Raw genomic sequence first — 24,257 nt, forward strand, 5'->3', positions numbered from 1 at the left:
TGTGATGGTAGGTTAGGCTAGTCTCTAGTATTGGGTTGCAGCTGGTGCAATCTAATGTACATTTGAGGGGATCTATATAGCAAACCTTTATTGAAAAATAATTTAGGCTATTTGTTTTGGTGGAAATGTTGTTTTCTTCCCCTAGCAACAGGCAAAATGTATCATAATAGTCCCTAAAACAAGTCAAATTCAGCTGCCTTCGTAATCCTCCTGTGGACACCGGGAAGGAAGGATGCCCGAAGACGTCATGACTGCAGGACTCTGCTTCCATTGATAGGCCTATTACGGGAGGAGGAGGACGTTTCGAGGAATCACTGGATTGAAGGTGGTTATAGGACTGAGGCCGACCTGCTGAGGTAGAGGTGGGAGGCTGGAAAACATACTCTGGAAAACATACTCAATAAAGTGTTAAAATCAACTGCTGCAGCATAGACATTCGATTGAAACGCTGCTCCTTTTGGCGCGAGGGTGTCTTCTGATTTTCTTCAAGTAAGTGGGTATTTTGTATGCATGTTATAGTTATTATATTTACATTTACATTAAATAACGATCGTGAATAGCCTATACGCGCATTATAATCGTCAACATGATGTTTGATCAGGCTATATGGTTGTTCTGAATAGCAGTAACTTCGACTAAAGGAATGCTAATTGAAGGAAATTATGTTCCATTATTCCCGTAGCTAGTGTATTTCATATTTATAGTTAACTAGTTAGCTGCAATATATAAAGCAATCAAGCAATCAAGCTCATTGTTTTACTGCTGCTGAAGTGATTGCAGTTTTTGAATCTGAATTCAGAGCCACATTGTAGTTGCACACAGATTCACCATGGAGTGGAGTTTAGTTTTCTAGGTCAGGGAAAGATTGAAAGCCAGTCAGAAATGTTGAAAAAGTGCAGACAAATCCCTTTTAATATGTTTCGATATAAGAAACGTCCTGGTTATATATAATATGAAGGGGAAATAATGATATTCATGAGTATTAAGGGGGATTATTTTGAACTTTTCCCCCACCCCTAAATTTTTATCATCACCATGACATTGACAGGAAAAGTTGCCCCTGGCTGGGGCTTACAAGGTGCAGGTCTGTCCCCTCTCCCCCCTCAAAGACCACTCACCGTTGACACTTTCATGGCCTGGCTGAAAAGAGAGATAAAGCAAAAATTCCCTTTATCTGGTTCCACAGCCCTGAGGGGTAGTATGAGCTCTGGCCCAGCCAGAGATGAAAAGATAGGAGCATGTAGAACATAGCATGAGCCCACATGTGAAACGCATTAGGCCTACAAAGTTGAGCACCTGTCTGGGGCATGCGATTCCTTCAGCCAAGCAACAGGAGAAACCTCAATCTGTGCTGCTGACGACCTTAACACAAACCTCTCTCAGTAAATGGTGAAGCAACACAGTTACATTAGCATAATAATTAGGGAGCAATCGGTTTTTGGGGTCTAAAATGTTTGAGCTGGATGGTGACGTCTTCTCATCCATCTAGCCATCTATCCATCCATCAATCCAATCATCTCTCTCTCTCTCTCTCATACTGAAATATCTCCTTGCTCTCCGCAAGATAAATCTGTTTTGTTACCACCATACCTAATCCTCAGTCCACCCTGGAATTGTGGTGAGGTCTAGGTTGTTGGAGAAGCCCGTGAGGCTGAGGATAATGTCAAAACATAAGAAGACTCTTATTTCTGGTTGATGAAATGCAACAAACATGCTGACCTTGTGACTCAAACCACACACCACACAAGCTGTAGCTGGTCCATTGAATAAGCTTTCGTTTTCTGTTGGTATCAGATATTCAATCGGTTCAGATGCCCCTCAATCGTTAAAACGTATTAAAAAAAAATAATCAAAAAACTTTTCATACATGAATATCCCTTCACACTCAACTTTGAATTCAAATATGATTCCATTCATTTCAGCAACTCATAGCACAATACAGTCTTCAAGATGCCTAAATACATTACCTTGCTTATTTCAGTCATTCATTGGTCATTCTGGTCCGTGTCTGCCTCCTCCAGTTTACATACAGTGAGTTCCCTGCCCTTTCCGAACCATGCCGTCTTGGTGCCCTCTGCTGTGTCGCCTAGCCATGCTACTCTGTGTGTGGGCACCATGCCAGGCCCAGTCGGACACCGAGCTTCCCCCTGGCACCCCCATCATCCAGCTGCGTCTGGCAGGGGACAAACGCAAGCACTACGAGGGCCGGGTGGAGGTCTACTACAATGGCGAGTGGGGCACGGTGTGCGACGACGACTTCTCTATCCATGCGGCCAACATATTGTGCAGAGAGCTGGGCTTCGTGGAGGCCGTGTCCTGGTCCCCGTCCTCCAAGTACGGCAAGGGAGAAGGTGAGGAACACAGAAGAGTAGGGGCTTAATTAAAGGGATAGTTCAGTAACATGTTGTAATGGGAAATCCACTTTGACCATTAAGACTTAATTAATGGGATAGTTCAGTGAAATATATGAAAATATATATTTGTTTCCTTTGAGAATCAATGACAGACTGCAACAAGAATTGGGTCTAGCATATTGTAGCATGGAGTGGTCTAATATTTGGAATTAGAATGATCATCATTCTTGTAACGTATTCTAGAGAGACTTTTTCTATTACCCAGGTAAATTAGAAAGATGAGATATGGTATGTCCCTCTTTGCAGGGACTATGATTAGGATTAACGAAGATATGTCTCAATGGGAACACATGAGTCTTTGACGATGGGAGGTTGGGTTAATAACATCTTTCATCTGGCTTTTATAGAGAGCAGCCAGACCTCCATACATCTCAATACTGTTCCATTTGCAACCTTCAATCAGATTTATGGAGTTGGGAAAGTCATTAGACACATGACAATACCAGAGATATTCTTACAAAACAAGGGAGATGATGAGATTATGTCTATGTTTCTGGCTTAGTGTTTCCATTTTCCAGTCATTTTTCCCACACAAAGTTTGATTGGTGTGTATCAGCTAGCTAGACTTCAATGGGTAAAACAGTGTTTTTTTTTGAGGGATTACGGTCCCAGACAGGGGAAACGTGCTGCATTCGTTATGGGATTTTCATGGAACATATGACTCTGTTTTGAGCTGCTGAGATAGAAGTTATATAATGTTCACTGCATGTGCAGCCAAAAGGGTTTCTTGATCTTGAACTATGTAGACTGGAGAGTTGGGAAAGCTAGGCTTTTGTCATAGCCAGTATAGGTAACATAGGAATAGGTGTGAATATCCGCCCAACATCCCCAGAGCAATTTCTTTTTGCAACATTTATAATCACAAAATGCTGAGTTATCAAAATGTTATTTGCTGGGTGTTTCCTGACAGGAAAGGATGTATAGATATGATTTATTTAACTAGGCAAGTCAGTTAAGAACAAATTCTTATTTACAATGACAGCCTACTTGGGAACAGTGGGTTAACTGCCTTGTTCAGGGGCAGAATGACAGCCTTTCGGTTACTGGCCCAACACTCTAACCACTAGGGTATCTGCAGCCCCTGAAGTCATGTTGTATTAGCTAAGAAGTATTAGCTAAGAAGTAACATTTATTGTTGTGGCTCATATTCAGCTTCTGCAGTGTCTGGGTTATAAACTAATTACAGAAAGGGCCTGAGGCCTATTCTGTATTTCCATGATCAATGTGCTGCGTTTGGTTTCCCTCATCCCACACCACTGATTCAGACTGTTCTGGAACACATAGTTGGAGAGTAGACTGACTTGATGATCTCCACCATGTACAGTGCCTTGCGAAAGTATTCGGCCCCCTTGAACTTTGCAACCTTTTGCCACATTTCAGGCTTCAAACATAAAGATATAAAACTGTATTTTTTTGTGAAGAATCAACAACAAGTGGGACACAATCATGAAGTGGAACGACATCTATTGGATATTTCAAACTTTTTTAACAAATCAAAAACTGAAAAATTGGGCGTGCAAAATTAACAAGAATTAGAGTATCACAGACAAAGGGGTACAAGGAGGAGGAAGAACAAAAAACAAAATTGCAAAGAGCAAAGCAGAGTAGTAATTTCTGATCCATTTTGAGCGACTATGATAGAACATGTTTTCGTTCATCAAAAGACAATGACGGAAAAATATGACATTTTTTTTAGATTAAAAATGTACTTCTCCCTGAGAATTGTATGTTGTGAACAATGTGTTTTCTATTTTTCGGGGGGATTGTTTACTGACTGCTTGAGAGTGTATATCATTTTGATCACTTTGTTTATGATTTGAGAGCAGTGTTTGATTTTGAACACAGGTAAAACTGTTTTGAGGCAAATGTTTCATTTTGCAAGAGGAGTCAGAGGTTATGTAAATAGTGCTTGAGGATGAGGTTTTGTGTTGAATGTTTTCAGGAAATGGAGCAAGGTTTCAGAAGTTTTAGCAATTGAGAAAAACTGTAAGTACCTTACTGTGATTGTTTTCAAATAAAATGGTCAAAAGAAACACAAATATATTTTTAGCAAAGAGCAATTTCTCAAGCAAGAATTTTGCTTGGACTGTCTGGGAGTGGTCTAAGTAGGGAGTGGACTGTCTGGGAGTGGTCTAAGTAGGGAGCCAATAACTAGCTGTTATTGGCTGGAAGGTTTGGAACTCTTTATTATTGGAATATTAACAAAATTTCCAGCCAACCCCTCCCTAACCCGTAAGACACTAGGCCAATTGTGCGTCGCCCCACGGACCTCCCGGTCGCGGCTAGTTACGACAGAGCCTGGGGACGAACACAGAGTCTCTGGTGGCACAGCTGGCGCTGCAGTACAGCGCCCTTCACCACTGCGCCACCCGGGAGGCTAAGGGTGGCCAATCTTGATGTATTGTTCAGCAGTCTTATGGCTTAGGTGTAGAAGCTGTTAAGGAGCCTTTTGGACCTAGACTTGGGACTCTGGTACCGCTTGCCATGCAGTAGCAGAGAGAACAGTCTATGACTTTTGTGACTGGAGTCTTTGACAATTTTTTGTGCCTTCCTCTGACACCGCCTAGTATATAGGTCCTGGATGGAAGGAAGCTTGGCCCCAGAGATGTACTGGGCCGTACGCACTACCCTCTGTAGCACCTTACGGTTGGATGCCGAGCATTTGCCATACCAGGCGGTGATGCAACCGGTCAGGATGCTCTCGATGGTGCAGCTGTAGATCATTTTGAGGATCTGGGGACCCATGCCAAATCTTTTCAGTCTCCTGTGGGAGAACAGGAGTTGTTGTGCCCTCTTCACGACTGTCTTGGTGTGTTTGGACCATGATAGTTTGTTGGTGATGTGGACACCAAGGAACTTGAAACTGTCGACCAGCTCCACTACAGCCCCGTCGATGTGAATGGAGGCGTGTTCGGCCCTCCTTTTCCTGTAGTCCACGATTATCTCCTTTGTCTTGTTCACGTTGAGGGAGAGTTTGTTGTCCTGGCACCACACTGCCAGGTCTCTGACCTCCTCCCTATAGGCTGTCTCATCGTTGTCAGTGATCAGGCTTGTGTTGTCAGTAAACTTAAAAACTTCTTTGGGATCAGTGTCCCTTCCTAGGGACGGTTGAGCTAATGTAGGCTAATGCGATTAGCATGAGGTTGTATATAACAAGAAAATTTACCAGGACATAGACATATCTGATATTGTCAGAAAGCTTAAATTCTTGTTAATCTAACTGCACTGTCCAATTTACAGTAGCTATTACAATGAAAGAATACCATGCTATTGTTTGAGGAGAGTGCACAATTTTGAACATAAAAAGATATTAATAAACAAATTTGGCATATTTATGCAGTCTTGATACAACATTTTGAGCAGAAATGCAATGCTTCATTGGATCAGTCTAAAACATTGCATACACTGCTGCCATCTAGTGGCCAAAATGTATATCACACCTGGGCTGGAATAATACATTATGGCCTTTCTCCTGCTACAGGAAGTTAGATTTGAGTATGTCATTTCAGGCAAAAATGGAAATAAAAGGGACGGATCCTTAACCTCTTTGAACCACCCCTCCCAGATCCGGGATAATTGTCATCAGCAACGCTGAATAGCATTGCGCAACAGTCAAATAATATTACTAGAAAATATTCATATTCATGAAATCACAAGTGCAATATAGGAAAACACAGTTTAGCCTTTTGTTAATCACCCTGTCATCTCAGATTTTGAAATTATGTTTTACAGTTTATCGATAGGCTAGCATAGCATTATGTACACTTAGCATCATGAAGCTTGGTCACAAAAATCAGAAAAGCAATCAAATTAACCATTTACCTTTAATGATCTTCGGATGTTTTCACTCACGAGACTCCCAGTTACACAGCAAATGTTCCTTTTGTTCCATAAAGATGATTTTTATACCCACAATACCAATTGCGCACCAACTCACTCTGAGAGCCCCCACCTGTCCACTTATGCAATTTGATCCTTCACACTCATTTTTCAAAATAAAAGCCTGAAACTATGTCTAAAGACTGTTGACACCTTAGGGAATCTGGTTGATATCCCTTTAAATGGGCAATAGGGATGCAAAAGAACAGAGAGATTTCAAAAACAGGGGCACTTCCTGATTGGATTTTCCTCAGGTTTTAGCCTGCAATATCAGTTCTGTTTAACTCACAGACAAGATTTTGACAGTTTTGGAAACTTTAGAGTGTTTTCTATCCTAATCTGTCAATTATATGCATATTCTAGCATCTGGTCCTGAGAAATAGGCCGCTTACTTTGGGAACGTTATTTTTCCAAACATAAAAATAGTGCCCCCTAGCTTCAAGAGGTTTTAATGATGGTGTTCGAGTCGTGCTTGGCCATGCAGTCATGGGTGAACAAGGAGTACAGGAGGGGAATAAGCACTCACCCCAGAGGGGTCCCCGTGTTGAGGATCAGTGTGGCAGATGTGTTGTTTCCTACCCTTACAACCTGGGGGTGTCTCGACAGGAAGTCCAGGATCCAGTTGCAGAGAGAGGTGTTTAGTCCCATGGTCCTTAGCTTAGTGGTGAGTTTTGTGGGCACTGTGGTGTTGAACGCTGAGCTGTAGTCAATGAACAGCATTCTCACATAGGTGTTCCTTTTGTCCAGGTGGGAAAGGACAGTATGGAGTGCGATGGTGGATCTGTGGATATTTTGGGGCGTTATGCAAATTGGAGTGGGTTTAGGGTTTCCGGGATGATGGTGAGTGCTACGGGGCGGTAGTAATTTAGGCAGGTTACCTTCGCTTTCTTTGGAACAGGGACTATGGTGGTCTGCTTGAAACATGTAGGTGTTACAGACTTGATCAAAGAGAGGATGAAAATGGTCCACGCATGCTCTGAGTACATGTCCTGGTAATCCGTCTGGCCCTGCAGCCTTGTGAATGTTGACCTGTTTAAAGGTCTTGCTCACATCGGCTACGTAGAGTGTGATCACACAGGCTCTCGTGCATGCTTCACTGTTTCTTCCCTCGAAGTGAGCATAAAAGGCATTTAGCTCGTCTGGTTGGCTCCCATCACTGGGTAGCTCGAGGCTGGGTTTCCCTTTGTATTCTGTAATAGTTTGCAAGCCCTGCCACATCCGGCGTGCGTCAGAGCCGTTGTAGTAGGATTGAAACTTTGTCCTATATTGACGCTTTGCCTGTTTGTTGGGTCATCTGAGGGCATAGCCGGATTTCTTATAAGTGTCCGGATTACTGTCCCGCTCCTCCTGTACTCCCAGCTCTAACCTTTAGCTTCGTGCAGATGTTGCCTGTAATCCATGGCTTCTGTTTGGGATATGTACGTACCTTCACTGTGGGGATGATTTCATCAACGCACTTATTTATGAAGCTGGTGACTGAGGTGGTATACTCCTCAATGCCTTTGGATGAATCCCGGAACATATTCCAGTCTGTGCTAGTTTGTGTAACGTGGCATCCGCGTCATCTGACCACTTCTGTATTGAGCGAGTCACTGGTACTTCCTGGTTTAGTTTTGCTTGTAAGCATGAATCAGCAGGATAGAATTGTGGTCAGATTTGCCAAATGGAGGGCGAGGGAGAGCTTTGTAAGTGTCTCTGTGTGTGGAGTAAAGGTGGTGTAGAGTTTTTTCCCTCTGGTGCACATGTGACATGCTGGTAAAACTAATTTAAGTTTGCCTGCATTAAAGTCCTCGGCCACAAGAAGCGCTGCTTCTGGATGACAATTTTCTTGTTTGCTTATGGCCTTATACAGCTCGTTGAGTGCGGTCTTAGTGCCAGCATCGGTTTGTGGTGGTAAATAGACGGCTTCGAAAAATATAGATGAAAACTCTCTTGGTAGATAGTGTGGTCTGCAGTTTATCTTAAAAATGTTTTAACCTTTATTTAACTAGGCAAGTCAGTTAAGAACAAATTGTATTTACAATGACAGCCCACCCTGGCCAAGCCCAGATGATGCGGGGCCAATTGTGCGCTGTCCTATGTGACTCCCGATCACGGACGGTTGTGATACAGCCTGCGATGCAGTGCCTTAAACCGCTGCGCCACTCAGTTCCCCACTCAGTCATGATGTACTCTACCTCAGGCGACCGATACCTCAATTCCCCATTAACGGCAGGTAGCCTAGTGGTTAGAGTGTTGTAGTAGTAACCAAAAGGTTACAACATCAAGTCCCCAAGCTGATAAGGATAAAATTGTCACACCCTGACCATAGTTTGCTTTGTATGTTTCTATGTTTTGGTTGGTCAGGGTGTGATCTGAGTGGGCATTCTATGTTGGATGTCTTGTTTGTCTATTTCTATGTCTGGCCTGATATGGTTCTCAATCAGAGGCAGGTGTTAGTCATTGTCTCTGATTGGGAACCATATTTAGGTAGCCTGGGTTTCACTGTGTGTTTGTGGGTGATTGTTCCTGTCTCTGTGTTTTGCACCAGATGGGACTGTTTTAGGTTTTCTCACGTTTGTTGTTTTTGTTAGTTATCTCATGTGTAGTGTCTTTATAAATTAAAGAACATGAACAACCACGCTGCATTTTGGTCCGCCTCTACTTCACCTAAAGAAAACCGTTACAGAATCACCCACCACAACAGGACCAAGAGGCGTGGTAACGGGCAACAGCAGGGAAAAGAGGAATGGACATGGGAGGACGGTTTGGACGGCAAGAATATGGACTATATTACTTGGGAGGAAATAACAGGTGGGTGGTCGACCCAGGGAGAGTGCCGGAGCCCGCCTGGGATTCGATGGAGCAGTGCGCGGAAGGTTATAGAAGAATGGAGTTGGAGAAGCAAGCACGGCGGCGCGGTAGGAAGCCTGAGAGTCAGCCCCAAAAATGTCTTGGGGGGGGCACACAGGAAGTGTGGCGAAGCCAGGTAGGAGACCTGCGCCAACTTCCTGTGCTTACCGGGGGGCTAGAGAGACCGGGCAGGCACCGTGTTATGCTGTGAAGCGCACGGTTTCCCCAGTGCGGGTGCATAGCCCGGTGCGGTACATTCCAGCTCCGCGTATCGGCCGGGCTAGAGTGGGCATCGAGCCAAGTGCCATGAAGCCGGCTCTACGCAGCTGGTCTCCAGTGCGTCTCCTTGGGCCGGCTTACATGGTACCAGCCTTGCGCACGGTGTCCCCGGTTCGCCTGCATAGCCCAGTGCGGGCTATTCCACCTCGCCGCACTGGCAGGGCGACCGGGACCATTCAACCGGGTAAGGTTGGGCAGGCTCCGTGCTCAAGAGCTCCAGTGCGCCTGCACGGTCCGGTCTATCCGTCACCACCTCCACGCACCAGCCCTCTGGTGGCAGCCCCCCGCACCAGGCTGTCTCTCCGGCTCATCCTAGGTGCTCCCGCCTGTCCAGCGTTGCCGGAGCCTTCCTCCTCTCCAGTGCTGCCGGAGTCTCCCGCCTGTCCGGCGCTGCTGCCGGAGTCTCCCGCCTGTCCGGCGCTGCTGCCGGAGTCTCCCGCCTGTCCGGCGCTGCTGCCGGAGTCTCCCGCCTGTCCGGCGCTGCTGCCGGAGTCTCCCGCCTGTCCGGCGCTGCTGCCGGAGCCCCTCAGCCCAGAGGCGCCGGAGCCCCTCAGCCCAGAGGCGCCAGAGCCCCTCAGCCCAGAGGCGCCAGAGCCCCTCAGCCCCGAGGCGCCAGAGCCCCCGCCCCTCTGTCCCGAGCCCCCGCCCCTCTGTCCCGAGGCCCCGCCCCTCTGTCCCGAGCCGCCGCCCCTCTGTCCCGAGCTGCTGCCCCTCAGTCCAGTGGGGTCATTAAGTAGGGTCGCCGTGGCTAGGAGGCCACGGAAGCGGACAAGGTGGGGGACTAAGACTACGGTGAAGTGGGGGCCACGTCCAGCACCAGAGCCGCCACCGCGGACAGATGCCCACCCAGACCCTCCCCAATAGGTTCAGGTTTTGCGGCCGGAGTCCGCACCTTAGAGGAGGGGGGGTACTGTCACACCCTGACCATAGTTTGTTTTGTATGTTTCTATGTTTTGGTTGGTCAGGATGTGTTCTGAGTGGGCATTCTATTTTGGATGTCTTGTTTGTCTATTTCTATGTCTGGCCTGATATGGTTCTCAATCAGAGGCAGGTGTTAGTCATTGTCTCTGATTGGGAACCATATTTAGGTAGCCTGGGTTTCACTGTGTGTTTGTGGGTGATTGTTCCTGTCTCTGTGTTTTGCACCAGATAGGACTGTTTTAGGTTTTCTCACGTTTGTTGTTTTTGTTAGTTATCTCATGTGTAGTGTCTTTATAAATTAAAGAACATGAACAACCACGCTGCATTTTGTTCTGCCTCTACTTCACCTAAAGAAAACCGTTACAAAAATAAAACATCTGTCATTCTACTCCTGAACAAGGCTGTCATTGAAAATGATATATTTTTCTTAACCGAATCGCCTAGTTAAATAAAAAATGAACAGCGCCAGCTGTTATTGACAAATACACACCACCCCTCGTCTCACCAGACATAGCTGTTCTGTCCTGCCGATGCACGGAAAACCCAGCCAACTGAATCTTATCCATATCGACTCTGTGAAACATAAGCTATTACTGTTTTTACTGTCTTGTTGGTAAGATTGTTCAGTTTATTTTCCAGTGATTGCACATTGGCCAATAGAATGGATGGTAGAGGCGGGTTACCCAGTCGCGGATTAATTCTCACAAGGCACCCCGATCTCCACCCCCTGTATTTCCGTCTTTTCTTCACGCGAATGGTGGGGATTTGGGCGTGGTCTCGGAGAAGCAGTAAATCTTTTGCGTCGGACTCATTAAAGAAAAATCTTTGTCCAGTTCGAGGTGAGTAATCGCTGTTCTGATATCCTGAAGCTCTTTTCTGTTATAAGAGACGGTAGCAGCAACATTATGTACAAAGTAAGTTACAAGCAATGCGAAAAAACACACAAAATAGCTCAGTTGGTTAGGAGCCTGTAAAACGGCAGCCATGCCCTTCGAGCGCCATTAATCAGTCTAGATTATGCCTAGTCCTGGATTTTCACTGGAGAAAATACAGTATATTGAAAGTATGTTTTAGTCCACAATGAGACTGGCCCAAAGTGTTACCCAAAGGTGTTGTCTGAAGCTTAAAATTGATATAGGGCGTTGGGCAGGGTTCATTAGATGTGTGGTCATTAGAGGTGTCTCCATCCCCCATTGTTCAAAGGTCGGATCTGGCTGGATAACGTCCACTGTTCGGGGCGGGAGAGAACACTGGCTCAGTGTAAGTCCAATGGCTTCGGAGTGTCTGACTGCAAACACTCTGAGGACGTGGGAGTGGTGTGTAACCAGAGACGCATCCCCGGCTTCAAGTTCATCAGTAGCTTCACCAACAGTGTGGAGGTAAGCCTAAAACATAAACACACATGTTAGCACATAGAAATACAGACACACACACTTATGTACACACGGCTGCACGGCCGCACAAACACACATACACACAACACACACACACCATACATGATTGCTTCTTTGCTTTTGTTGGATGCTGTTACGGTGCAAATTCACAGAAATGCAAGACAGATGTGGAGCAATAGCTGAGAATATGTGTTTAACGTTTGAAAGGAGTTCTGGATATCAGGGATCTAGTGTCGAAATGTCTTACGGTAAACCCTTTTATCAAACCCAGTTTCCATGCTCCAACCTGTTGGAGACAGGAAGGGAAGTGGAAGGGTAGGGAGGTAGGAAGGTGGAAGGTTAAGGAAGGAGTGAGTGGAAAGTGTAGGGAGGGCGGGAGGTGGAAGGGTACACTCTTAAAGATGCTATCTAGAACCAATAAAGGTACTTAGGCTGTTCCAATAAGGTAACTCTTTGAAGAACCCTTTTTGGTTGCAGGTAGAACCCTTTTGGGTTCCATGCAGAACAATTTCTACAGAGGGTTCTACATGGAACCCAAAAGAGTTCTACCTGGAACCAAAAAGGTTCTCCTATCGGGACAGCTGAATAACTGTTTTGGTACCGGTTTTTTTCGAGAGTGTAGGGAGGAAGGGAGGTAGAAGGGTAGAAAGGAAGGGAGGTAGAAGGGTAGAGAGGAAGGGAGGTAGAAGGGTAGAAAGGAAGGGAGGTAGAAAGGAAGGGAGGTAGAAGGGTAGAGAGGAAGGGAGGTAGAAGGGTAGAAAGGAAGGGAGGTAGAAGGGTAGAAAGGAAGGGAGGTTGAAGGGTAGAGAGGACAGGAGGTAAAGGGTAGAAAGAAAGGGAGGTAGAAGGGTAGAGAGGGGAGGTTTTTATTTTTTATTTACCCTTTATTTAAACAGGTAGGCCAGTTGAGAACAAGTTCTCATTTACAACTGCGACCTGGCCAAGATAAAGCAAAGCAGTGCCACAAAAACAACAACACAGTTACACATAAACAAACGTACAGTCAATAACACAATAGTAAATGTAGAAGAGTAGGGAGGTAAGGCAAAAATAGGCTTTAGAGGCAAAATAATTACAATTTAGCATTAACACTGGAGTGATAGATGTGCAGATGATGATGTGCAAGTAGAGATACTGGGATGCAAAAGAGCAAGAAGATAAATAACAATATGGGGATGAGGTAGTTGGGTGTGCTATTTACAGATTGGCTGTGTACAGGTACCACTAGTGATCTGTAAGCTGCTCTGACAGCTGATGCTTAAAGTTATAGAGGGAGATATAAGTCTCCAGCTTCAGTGATTTTTGCAATTAGTTCCAGTCATTGGCAGCATGAGTGAAGGAGGCTTTGTTGCGAAATAGGAAGCCGATTCTAGATTTCATTTTGGATTGGAGATGCTTAATGTGAGTCTGGAAGGAGAGTTTACAGTCTAACCAGACATCTAGGTATTTGTAGTTGTCCATATATTCTAAGTCAGAAACGTCCAGAGTAGTGATGCTAGTTGGGCGGGCGGGTGCAGGCAGCAATCGATTGAATGCATTTAGTTTTACTAGCATTTACTAGCATTTAAAAGCAGTTGGAGGCCACAGAAGGAGAGTTGTATGGCATTGAAGCTCATTTGGAGGTTTGTTAAACACATTGCCCAAAGAAGGGTCAGATGTATACATAATTGTGTCGTCTGCGTAGAGGTGGATCAGAGAATCACCAGCAGCAAGAGCAACATCATTGATATATACAGAGAAAAGAGTTGGCCCAGGAATTGAACCTCGTGGCACTCCCATAGAGACTGCCAGGACCGGACAACATGCAATCCGATTTGACACAATGAACTCTATCTGAGAAGTAGTAGTTGGTGAACCAGGCGAGGCAGTCATTTGAGAAACCAAGGCTGTTGAGTCTGCCGATGAGAATGCTGTGATTGACAGAGTCAAAAGCCTTGGCCAGGTCGATGAAGACGGCTGCACAGTACTGTCTTTTATTGATGGTGGTTGTGATATCGTTTAGGACCTTGAGCGTGGCTGAGGTGCACACATGACCAGCTTGGAATCCAGATTGCATAGTGGAAAAGGTACGGTGGGATTTGAAATGGTCGGTGATCTGCTTTCAAAGATTTTGGAAAGACAAGGCAGGATGTATATAGGTTTATAACAGTTTTGGTCTAGAGTGTCTCCCCCTTTGAAGAGGGGGATGACCGCGACAGCTTTCCAATCTTTGGGAATCTCAGACGATATGAAAGAGAGGTTGAACAGACTAGTATTAGGGGCTGCAACAATTTTGGTGGATCATTTTAAAAAGAGAGGGTCCAGATTGTCTATCACAGCTGATTTGTAGGTAGAACGGTAGAGAGAGAGCTAGGTAGAAGGGTAGAAAACAGGAGGATGTCTGTGTAATCCTTTATGAGATATTCATGAGAAATGATTTCACATTCCATCCAGACAAGTGGGGGTTCCCTTAAAAGGTCTGGACTGTGATTGTAACTTAGGCTAAATCAAACACGAGTTCCTGTAGAGAAAGTCCACATAGCACCAACAGAGACACATATCTTTGGTAATGTTTATTCATTGAGAGGGTGTCTGTGTGACTTTAATCAGCCTGTACACAACACTAATCCTTGAGTTTAGTTCAACTCAAGTTTGACTGTAGCTGTATTGATTTTGGAACTTCTCTGGGAGTTGGAATAACATCCTTAGCTAAGTTTAGGGATCACACTATGTTTTGACTTTGACTTTTGACTTGGAGTGCCCTGAATTCACAGAAAGAAGCAGTTTTTGCAATTCTGCAAATACTGTTTATTTCAGTTTCACTTATTTAGAATGACTTTAAACATCTACATAAGGTTAACAACAAACCAGAGCTTGAACATGTTAAATTAAACCTATTAGGGCAACAGTGACATTGAGAAAGTATTTTAGGTTGAGACTTGCTCAGGAGAGAAAATGTGAATGGAACCAGACGATGAAAGGGGATCCCACCCAGTAGGCCAGGAAACGTGACATTATACAACGCCAACAGACGTGACACAAGTGGGACACATTTTTAATCTTCCACTAGTGCGCTCACATTCGCCTACAGCAGGAAACGAGATACATTTGAGCTCAGCGCGCTATGGCCCGTCTGTGGCCTGAGAACTTTACCACAGTAGGCCCTTCTTTCTGGCGTAACCATGGTGACAGCCCAGTTGAGAACCCCTCACTGGTGTCTGGGATGCTTACCAGGTGACTCACAGAGACCCAGACCCCGCTGACTGGTATGGAGGAGATGACGACATAGTGGATGAAACACACACACACACACACACACACACACACACACACACACACACACACACACACACACACACACACACACACACACACACACACACACACACACACACACACACACACACACACACACACACACACACACACACACACCACACAGGGGGAATACCACCCCATCATGATGATGAGAGCACCTCTGTGCTGGGATGGAAAGTCTGCATGGGTTTATAGCGGTAAATAAAGGGGGGTGGCATTCTTGGTTTAGCATAGGGTACTTGGACACTAATCTAAAACTCCTGCCGTCCCCCATACAGACAGCGAGGAATAACATGACTATGGCCATTTATGTGAGACTAGCTCAACCAATAGTGTTTGTGTGTCCTTTGAATGTGTTTGAATTTAAAAACTAGTTAAATGCATCTAAAACTGAGGCCAGTCTGTGGTTTATCATTATAACAATTAGCAGTTGAGAGCAGCAGGATAGTCAAATGCCACTGACTGCGCTAGACTAGAGAATTTGCAGTGTTCAAATTCTAGTGGATTCTTCTCCAGTGTCTGTTTTCACTCGACTTCATAAGATAACAAGACCCTGCAGAACTTCTCAGATCCCTGTGTATCTTTCTCATGAAATGAACGATCAACTCTATGAGAAAGTATGAGGAAAAGGGAGGGAGGAAGAAAGGCATTGGAATAGGAGATGTGATCATGAAATTAACTTCTACTTTCAAGGCTTAATGAAGCCTTCATACACCTTTTATAAAACGACATGCTTCATAAATGATTCATAAGCTTCTAGCTTGGAATCTAAATGGGAAACCTAGTTCAATAGATTAATCCCTATCCTTCACTCTGTTCATTTTATACTATGTCTGCTATACGTGAACATTGGACTTACAAACGGCGCCCTCCCACTGTTTATTTGTGCCCTGTTTATATTTACGTCTCTATGGGTGTTATTACAGATAACTGTCCACACTATGCAAATATTTCCCTGGACTGACCAGAGTCTTTCAACTAGCAGGGGAGTGGACTGGGAAAATGTGTTGTTTTGCATCTTCACCAAGCCTGACCTTGGGTCAGAAACAGGAACAAGTAGCTCCTGTCTTCCATTCATTCCTGGGATGAAGAGGTATTCTATGCAGGGTTTCCAACCAGGTCATGCCCTGACCCAACTTTGTCAACATGTCTTTATGTAACAAGACCCAACCAGACACAACTGTGCTACATGCTAATTCAGTTATTAATATTTCCCAAAATATGCTCTATCCTGTCCCTAAGTTCAACTTTTAAAAATTAAACTCACAGACAAGGTCTATGGGTGTTTTGGGGGTTCTCTGCTTATCAAAGGCTTGTTTGTTGTTTGTGTGTGGTTTACACTAGTTAGCCGTCAAAAAGGAACACAAGACCACACAGATTGGGCTATTCTATTAAGCATTTACCACAAATGATAGGTTGTCCATAAAAAAAACATCAGTCCTGCAGCTGACTAAAAGTTGTCTTTCCATAATTTCAGCGAAACCGATGCCCCTTTGGTGGTAGGCACCGAATTCTCTCCATCTCTTGATAATCATTTCACAGACTCACAGACATTTTTTGTTATTTAAGCAAAACTTAAACGTCATGATATACTAGCGTATGACCATTTCTTCCATCTCATTTCACACTGGAACTTTCAAGTGTCTCCTAGCATTTAGCCCTTATAAATCATCTCAGTTGTCAGCTCTGCTCCAGGCAGATTCTCCCTGTATGTGTTAACCCCCTGTTCATCTATCCAAGCAGAGCATGTCAAACCCACACAGAGCTGAGTTTTTACCTTTGACCCCTGTCATCTACAGTAGGGCAAAAAAGTATTTAGTCAGCCACCAATTGTGCAAGTTCTCCCACTTAGAAAGATGAGAGAGGCCTGTAATTATCGTCATAGGTACACTTCAACTATGACAGACAAAATGAGGGGAAAAAATCCAGAAAATCACATTGTAGGATTTTTAATGGATTTATTTGCAAATTATGGTGGAAAATAAGTATTTGGTCATCTACAAACAAGCAAGATTTCTGGCTCTCACAGACCTGTAACTCCTTCTTTAAGAGGCTCCTCTGTCCTCCACTCGTTACCTGTATTAATGGCACCTGTTTGAACTTGTTATCAGTATAAAAGACACCTGTCCACAACCTCAAACAGTCACACTCCAAACTCCACTATGGCCAAGACCAAAGAGGTGTCAAAGGACACCAGAAACAAAATTGTAGACTTGCACCAAGCTGGGAAGACTGAATCTGCAATAGGTAAGCAGCTTGGTTTGAAGAAATCAACTGTGGGAGCAATTATTGGGAAATGGAAGACATACAAGACCACTGATAATCTCCCTCGATCTGGGGCTCCACGCCAAATCTCACCCTGTGGGGTCAAAATGATCACAAGAACGGTGAGCAAAAATCCCAGAACCACACGGGGGGGACCTAGTGAATGACCTGCAGAGAGCTGGGACCAAAGTAACAAAGCCTACCATCAGTAACACACTACGCTGCCAGGGACTCAAATCCTGCAGTGCCAGACGTGTCCCCCTGCTTAAGCCAGTACATGTCCAGGCCCGTCTGAAGTTTGCTAGAGAGCATTTGGATGATCCAGAAGAAGATTGGGAGAATGTCATATGGTCAGATGAAACCAAAATATAAATATTTGGTAAAAACCCAACTCGTCGTGTTTGGAGGACAAAGAATGCTGAGTTGCATCCAAAGAACACCATACCTACTGTACCTACTGTGAAGAATGGGGGTGGAAACGTCATGCTTTGGGGCTGTTTTTCTGCAAAGGGACCAGGACGACTGATCCGTGTAAAGGAAATAATGAATGGGTCCATGTATCGTGAGATTTTCAGTGAAAACCTCCTTCCATCAGCAAGGGCATTGAAGATGAAACGTGGCTGGGTCTTTCAGCATGACAATGATCCCAAACACACCGCCCGGGCAACGAAGGAGTGGCTTCGTAAGAATTATTTCAAGGTCCTGGAGTGGCCTAGCCAGTCTCCAGATCTCAACCACATAGAAAATCTTTGGAGGGAGTTGAAAGTCCGTGTTGCCCAGCAACAGCCCCAAAACATCACTGCTCTAGAGGAGATCTGCATGGAGGATTGGGCCAAAATACCAGCAACAGTGTGTGAAAACCTTGTGAAGACTTACAGAAAACGTTTGACCTCTGTCATTGCCAACAAAGGGTATATAAACAAAGTATTGAGATAAACTTTTGTTATTGACCAAATACTTATTTTCACCATAATTTGCAAATAAATTCCTTAAAAATCCTACAATGTAATTTTCTGGATTGTTTTCCCTCATTTTGTCTGTCATGGTTGAAGTGTACCGATGATGAAAATTACAGGCCTCTCTCATCTTTTTAAGTGGGAGAACTTGCACAATTGGTGGCTGACTAAATACTTTTTTGCCCCACTGTAGCTACAGTATTTCCTGTAAGTGATGTCAACATTTCTTTAGTGCCGCCTCATGGTGACCTTCTTCGGTCAGTGTTAGCCATGTTTTAACAATGGAACTCGATCAGCTCGGTGGTGGTGTGTCGGTAATGAGAATCTCTCTGCATATGTTTACGCTAGTCTTGTATATATTAGCAGGAGTCGTGTGATATTTGGTCCCTGCTTTGTATAGATCTGTTTGTCCTCGGTTCCTTCCTCCAAGAAGCCAAAAAATGTACTAAATGAAGCCATCTAAGGGGGTCTTTTCTCTTTAGACCAAAACATTAGGAGGTGGGCAGGAAGCCTTGTTTATCAGTAGCTAACTAACACCATGATTCTACAAGGTTGGCGGCTCACGTAATGCTGCATGTATCGTATGATGTATAGTTTTATTATGAAATTAGGATGTATGTAATGAGGATGCACATGAGTTATCTCCTGATTTTTCCTTGCAGTTTTTTTAATGATCCTTCCTACAGTATCTATAACATCTTTAATTACGCTTCATGATCGTGAACGTTGAAATTTCAGCATTGATCTTGGCAGAGACGCACCAGCACCGTGCAATATGAACTTTGTTGAGGACTCTCTGGTGTGTCAAGCTTTTAGGGCCAGTTTCCTGGACCCATATTAAGCCTGGTTCTGGACTAAAAAACAAGATCAATGGAGAATCTCAATTGAAAGTACCTTTTAGTCCAGCACTAGCCTTAATCTGTGAAATCAGCTCTAAGAGTGTAAAGTCATTGCAGGTTTTGATGAGTTCTTGCCCTGAGTTATTGCAGGTCTTGACCGAGAGGTCTTCCCCCAAGTACTTATGAGTTATGACAAGACATGATGTGAAGTCCTTCCATTAGAAGAGCAAAGCAGCAGCTGCTAACACTTGCCAGACACCGATAACGATTGTGTCTGTTGCTCCCGGCCAAACATATTTTCAACATACCGCCTAGCGACCGGTTATAATAACCCAACATGATGGAAGTGGGCCTTTGAGGTCCATATACAGCTACAGGGGGAGGAAAGGTTGCATTCCACAAGGCAAACTAAGGTGTCTGTTTCCAAAAATCTGATTCTTCACATTCACCCTGCAGTACAACAAAGGGAAACTCGAGCTTCAGATAACTCAAGTTCTGTGGGACAAGATGGAGTTGGAGGGTTTAAGAGTTGAAGGGTTTGAGGGTGGCAGGTAGCCTAGTGTCTAAGGGCATTGGGCCAGTAACCGAAAGGTTACTGGTTTGAATCCCCGAGCTGACTAGGTGAATTATCTCTCGATTTGCCCATGAGCAAGGGACTTAACCCTAATTGCTCCTTTAAGTTGCTCTGGATAAGAGCGTCTGCTAAATGACTAAAATGTCAATGGAAAAATGAGCGAGGGGAGGAAGGGTTGATGCATATTTGGCTGACCAAAAAGGAACATGTATTAGGCGGTGATGGGGCCGTCGGACCAAAATGTTTTGCTAGCACAGACTGGAATATGTTCCGGGATTCCTCCGATGGTATTGAGGAGTACACCACATCAGTCATTGGCTTCATCAATAAGTGCATCGATGACGTCGTCCCCAATGTGACTGTACGTAGATACCCCAACCTGAAGCCATGGATTACAGGCAACATCCGCACTGAGCTAAAGGCTAGAGCTGCCACTTTCAAGGAGCGGGACTCTAACCCGGAAGCTTATAAGAAATCCTGCGATGCCCTCCGTAGTACGATTCGATCTTAAACCCGCTATGCCTCCGACGAACCATCAAACAGGCATCAATACAGGACTAAGATCTAATCGTACTACACTGGCTCTGATGCTCGTCGGAAGAGGTTGGAATTACAAACCATTACAGACTACAAAGGGAAGCACAGCCGAGAGCTGCCCAGTGACACGAGCCTACCAGACGAGATAAACTACTTCTGTGCTCGTTTCGAGGCAAATAACACTGAAACAATCATGAGCGCACTAGCTGTTCCGGAAGACTGTGTGATAACGCTCTCTGCAGCCAATGTGAGTAAGACCTTTAAACAGGTCAACATTCACAAGGCCACAGGGCCAGACGGATTACCAGGACGTGTACTGCGAGCATGCGCTGACCAACTAGCAAGTGTCTTCACTGACATTTTCAACCTCTCACTGTCTGAGTCTGTAATACCAACATGTTTTAAGCAGACCACCATAGGCCCTGTGCCCAAGAACACTAAGGTAACCTGCCTAAATGACTACCGACCCATAGTACTCACATCTGTATCCATGAAGTGCTTTGAAAGGCTGGTCATGACTCACATCAACACCATTATCCCAGAAACCCTAGACCCACTCCAATTTGCATACCGCCCACAGGTGATGCAATCTATATTGCACTCCACACTGCCCTTTCCCACCTATACAAAAGGAAAATGTGACTACAGCTCAGCGTTCAACACCATAGTGCCCTCAAAGCTCATCAATAAGCTTATGGACCCTGGGACCCTTATGGACCTCCCTCTGCAACTGGATCCTGGACCTCCTGACGGTCCACTCCCATGTGGTAAGGGTAGGTAACAACACATCCACCATGCTGATCCTCTACACGCGGGCCCCTCAGGGGTGCGTGCTCAGTCTCCTCCTGTAATCCCTGTTCACTCATGACTGCACGGCCAGGCACGACTCCAACACCATCACTAAGTTTCCAGATGACATAACAGTGGTAGGTCTGATCACCGACAACAATGAGACAGCCTATAGAGAGGAGGTCAGAGACCTGGTCGTGTGGTGCCAGGACAACAACCTCTCCCTCAGCGTGATCAAGACAAAAGAGATGATTGTGGACTACAGGAAAAGGAGGACCATGCACGCCCCCATTCTCATCGATGGGGCTGGAGTGGAGCTGGTTGAGAGCTTCAAGTTCCTTGGTATCCACATCACCAACAAATTAACATGGTCCAAGCACACCAAGACATTCATGAAGAGGGCATGACAACACCTATTCCCCATCAGGAGATTGAAAAGATTTGGAATGGGTCTTCTGATCCTCAAAAGGTTTTACAGCTGCACCATCGAGAGCATCCTGACAAGTTGTATCACTGCCTGGTATGGCATTTGCTCGGCCTCTGATCGCAAGGCACTACAGAGGGTAGTGCGTGTGGCCCAGTACATCACTGGGGCAAAGCTTCCTGCCATCCAGGACCTCTATACTAGGCGGTGTCAGAGGAAGGCCATAGCAATTGTCAGACTCCAGCCACCCTAGTCATTGACTGTTCTTTCTGCCACCAGACAGCAATCGGTACCGGAGCGCCAAGTCCAGGTCCAAGAGGCTCCTAAAAAGCTTCTACCCCCAAGCCATAACACTCCTGAACATCTAATCAAATGGCCTCCCAGATTATTTGCATTGCCCCCCTCTTTTCCCCCGCTGCTACTTTGTTGTTATCATCTATGCATAGTCACTTTAATAACTCTACCTACATGTACATATTTCCTCAATTACCTCGACTAACCAGTGCCCCCGCACATTGACTCTGAAATATCCTTGTTTTCCATGAAAACATACATGAAATTAGTTGCAAAATGAAATATAGTCAAGGTTATAAATAATGATTTTTAATTTAAATAGTAACTGTCTTTCAAACATTGCTTTTGTCAAAGAATCCTCAATTTGCAGCAATTACAGCCTTGCAGACCTTTTGTTACGGTTTTCTTCCTGGGAAGGAGAGGAGGACCAAAATGCAGCGTGGTTATGGTTGAACATCTTTAATAAAGATGATAACGTGAACAATATACATATACAAAACAAGAAACTGTGAAAAACCGAAACAGTCCTAACTGGTGCAAAACACACGAGACAGGAAACAATCACCCACGAAATACTCAAAGAATATGGCTGCCTAAATATGGTTCCCAATCAGAGACAATGATAAACACCTGCCTCTGATTGAGAACCACTCTAGGCAACCATAGACTTACCTAGAATACTACACTGAACACAACCCCATCAATCTACAAAACCCCTAGACAAGACAAACACATAATCACCCATGTCACACCCTGGCCTAACCACAATAATAAAGAAAACACAAAATACTAAGGCCAGGGCATGACACCTTTGGTATTCTAGTTGTCAATTTGTTGAGGTAATCTGGTAAGATTTCACCCCATGCTTCCTGAAGCACCTCCCACAGGTTGAATTTGGTTGATGGGCACTTCTTACGTACCATACAGTCAAGCTGCTCCCACAACAGTTCAATAGGGTTGAGATCCGGTGACTGTGCTGGCCACTCCATTATAGACAGAATACCATCTGACTGCTTCTTCCCTAAATAGTTATTGCATAGTTTGGAGCTGTGCTTTGGGTCTTTGTCCTGTTGTAGGAGGAAATTGGCTCCAATTAAGTGCCGTCCACAGGGTATGGCATGGGTGTTGCAAAATGGAGTGATAGCCTTCCTTATTCAAGATAACTTTTACCCTGTACAAATCTCACACTTTAACACCACCAAAGCAACCCCAGACCATCACATTGTCTCCACCATGCTTGACAAATGGCGTCAAGCACTCCTCCAGCATCTTTTCATTTTTTCTGCGTCTAACGAATGTTCTTCTTTGTGATCCGAACCCCTCAAACTTAGATTTCTCTGTCCATAACACTTTTTTCCAATCTTCCTCTGTCCAGTGTCTGTGTTCTTTTGCCCATCTTAATCCTTTCTTTTTATTGGCCAGTCTGAGATATGTCTTTTTCTTTGCAACTCTGCCTAGAAGGCCAGCGTCCCGGAGTCGCCTCTTCACTGTTGACGTTGAGACTGGTGTTTTGTGGGTACTATTTAATCAAGCTGCCAGTTGAGGACTTGTGAGGTGTCTGTTTCTCAAACTAGACACTAATGTACTTGTTCTCTTGCTCAGTTGTGCACCTGGGCCTCCCACTCCTCTTTCTATTCTGGTTAGAGGCAGTTTGCACTGTTCTTTGAAGGGAGTACTACACAGCGTTGTACGAGATCAATTTCTCGCATGGAATAGCCACAATTTCTCAGAACAAGAATAGACTGACGACTTTCAGAAGAAAGTCCTTTGTTTCTGGCCATTTTGAGCCTGTAATCGAACCCACAAATGCTGATGCTCCAGATACTCAACTGGTCTAAAGAAGGCCAGTTTTATTGCTTCTTTAATCAGAACAACAATTTTCAGCTGTGCTAACATCATTGCAAAATGGTTTTCTAATGATCAATTAGCCTTTTAAAATTATAAACTTGGATTAGCTAACACAACGTGCCATTGGAACACAGAAGTGATGGTTGCTGATAATGGGCCTCTGTACACCTATGTAGATATTCAGTAAAAAAATCTGCCGTTTCCAGCTACAATAGTCATTTACAACATTAGCAATGTCCACACTGTATTTCTGATCAGTTTGATGATATTTTAATGGATTTTCTTTCAAAAACAAGGACATTTCTAAGTGACCCCAAACTTGTGAACGTTAATGTATATATTCTTTCTTTTATTTTATTTTTTAAACTGCATTGTTGGTTAGGGGCTCGTAAGTAAGTTCTACTACACCTGTTGTATTCGGCACATGTGACTAATACAATTTGATTTGAATGTCCTTCTTTATTGCCTTCCTTAACGTCTCAGATGTACGACAGCTGTCCCAAATCCATCAAGGTTTAGGACTTTCCCCGAATTGTGAAGCATAGCTAGCAAGCAATGATGTTGTTTCTCATGTTTTCATCCATGCTTGGCATGTTGCATTCATAAACAACCCTGGCCTTATGTGCAGTTGTTATCATAGTGTAAATGAGGTGAGGCAACAACAAGATGTGGAAGTCCATGTGAAGTCTTTCAGACTTGGTCAGGACTGCTTAGG

General features: G+C 44.5%; 1 protein-coding gene across 1 annotated transcript in view; it reads left to right on the plus strand.

The window, feature by feature from the left end:
- The first annotated feature begins 249 nt into the window (after positions 1–249).
- The window catches only part of LOC112254781 (lysyl oxidase homolog 2A), a 72,382-nt gene continuing 48,374 nt past the window's right edge, over positions 250–24,257 (plus strand). The window contains exons 1-3 of the mRNA XM_024427624.2: positions 250–489; positions 2,022–2,351; positions 11,529–11,704. Coding sequence (XP_024283392.1) covers positions 2,057–2,351; positions 11,529–11,704 — 471 coding nt within the window. The 5' untranslated portion in view covers positions 250–489; positions 2,022–2,056. The remainder of the gene's footprint in view (positions 490–2,021; positions 2,352–11,528; positions 11,705–24,257) is intronic.

This window comes from Oncorhynchus tshawytscha, linkage group LG07, assembly GCF_018296145.1.
Source record: "Oncorhynchus tshawytscha isolate Ot180627B linkage group LG07, Otsh_v2.0, whole genome shotgun sequence".
Classification (NCBI taxonomy): domain Eukaryota; kingdom Metazoa; phylum Chordata; class Actinopteri; order Salmoniformes; family Salmonidae; genus Oncorhynchus; species Oncorhynchus tshawytscha.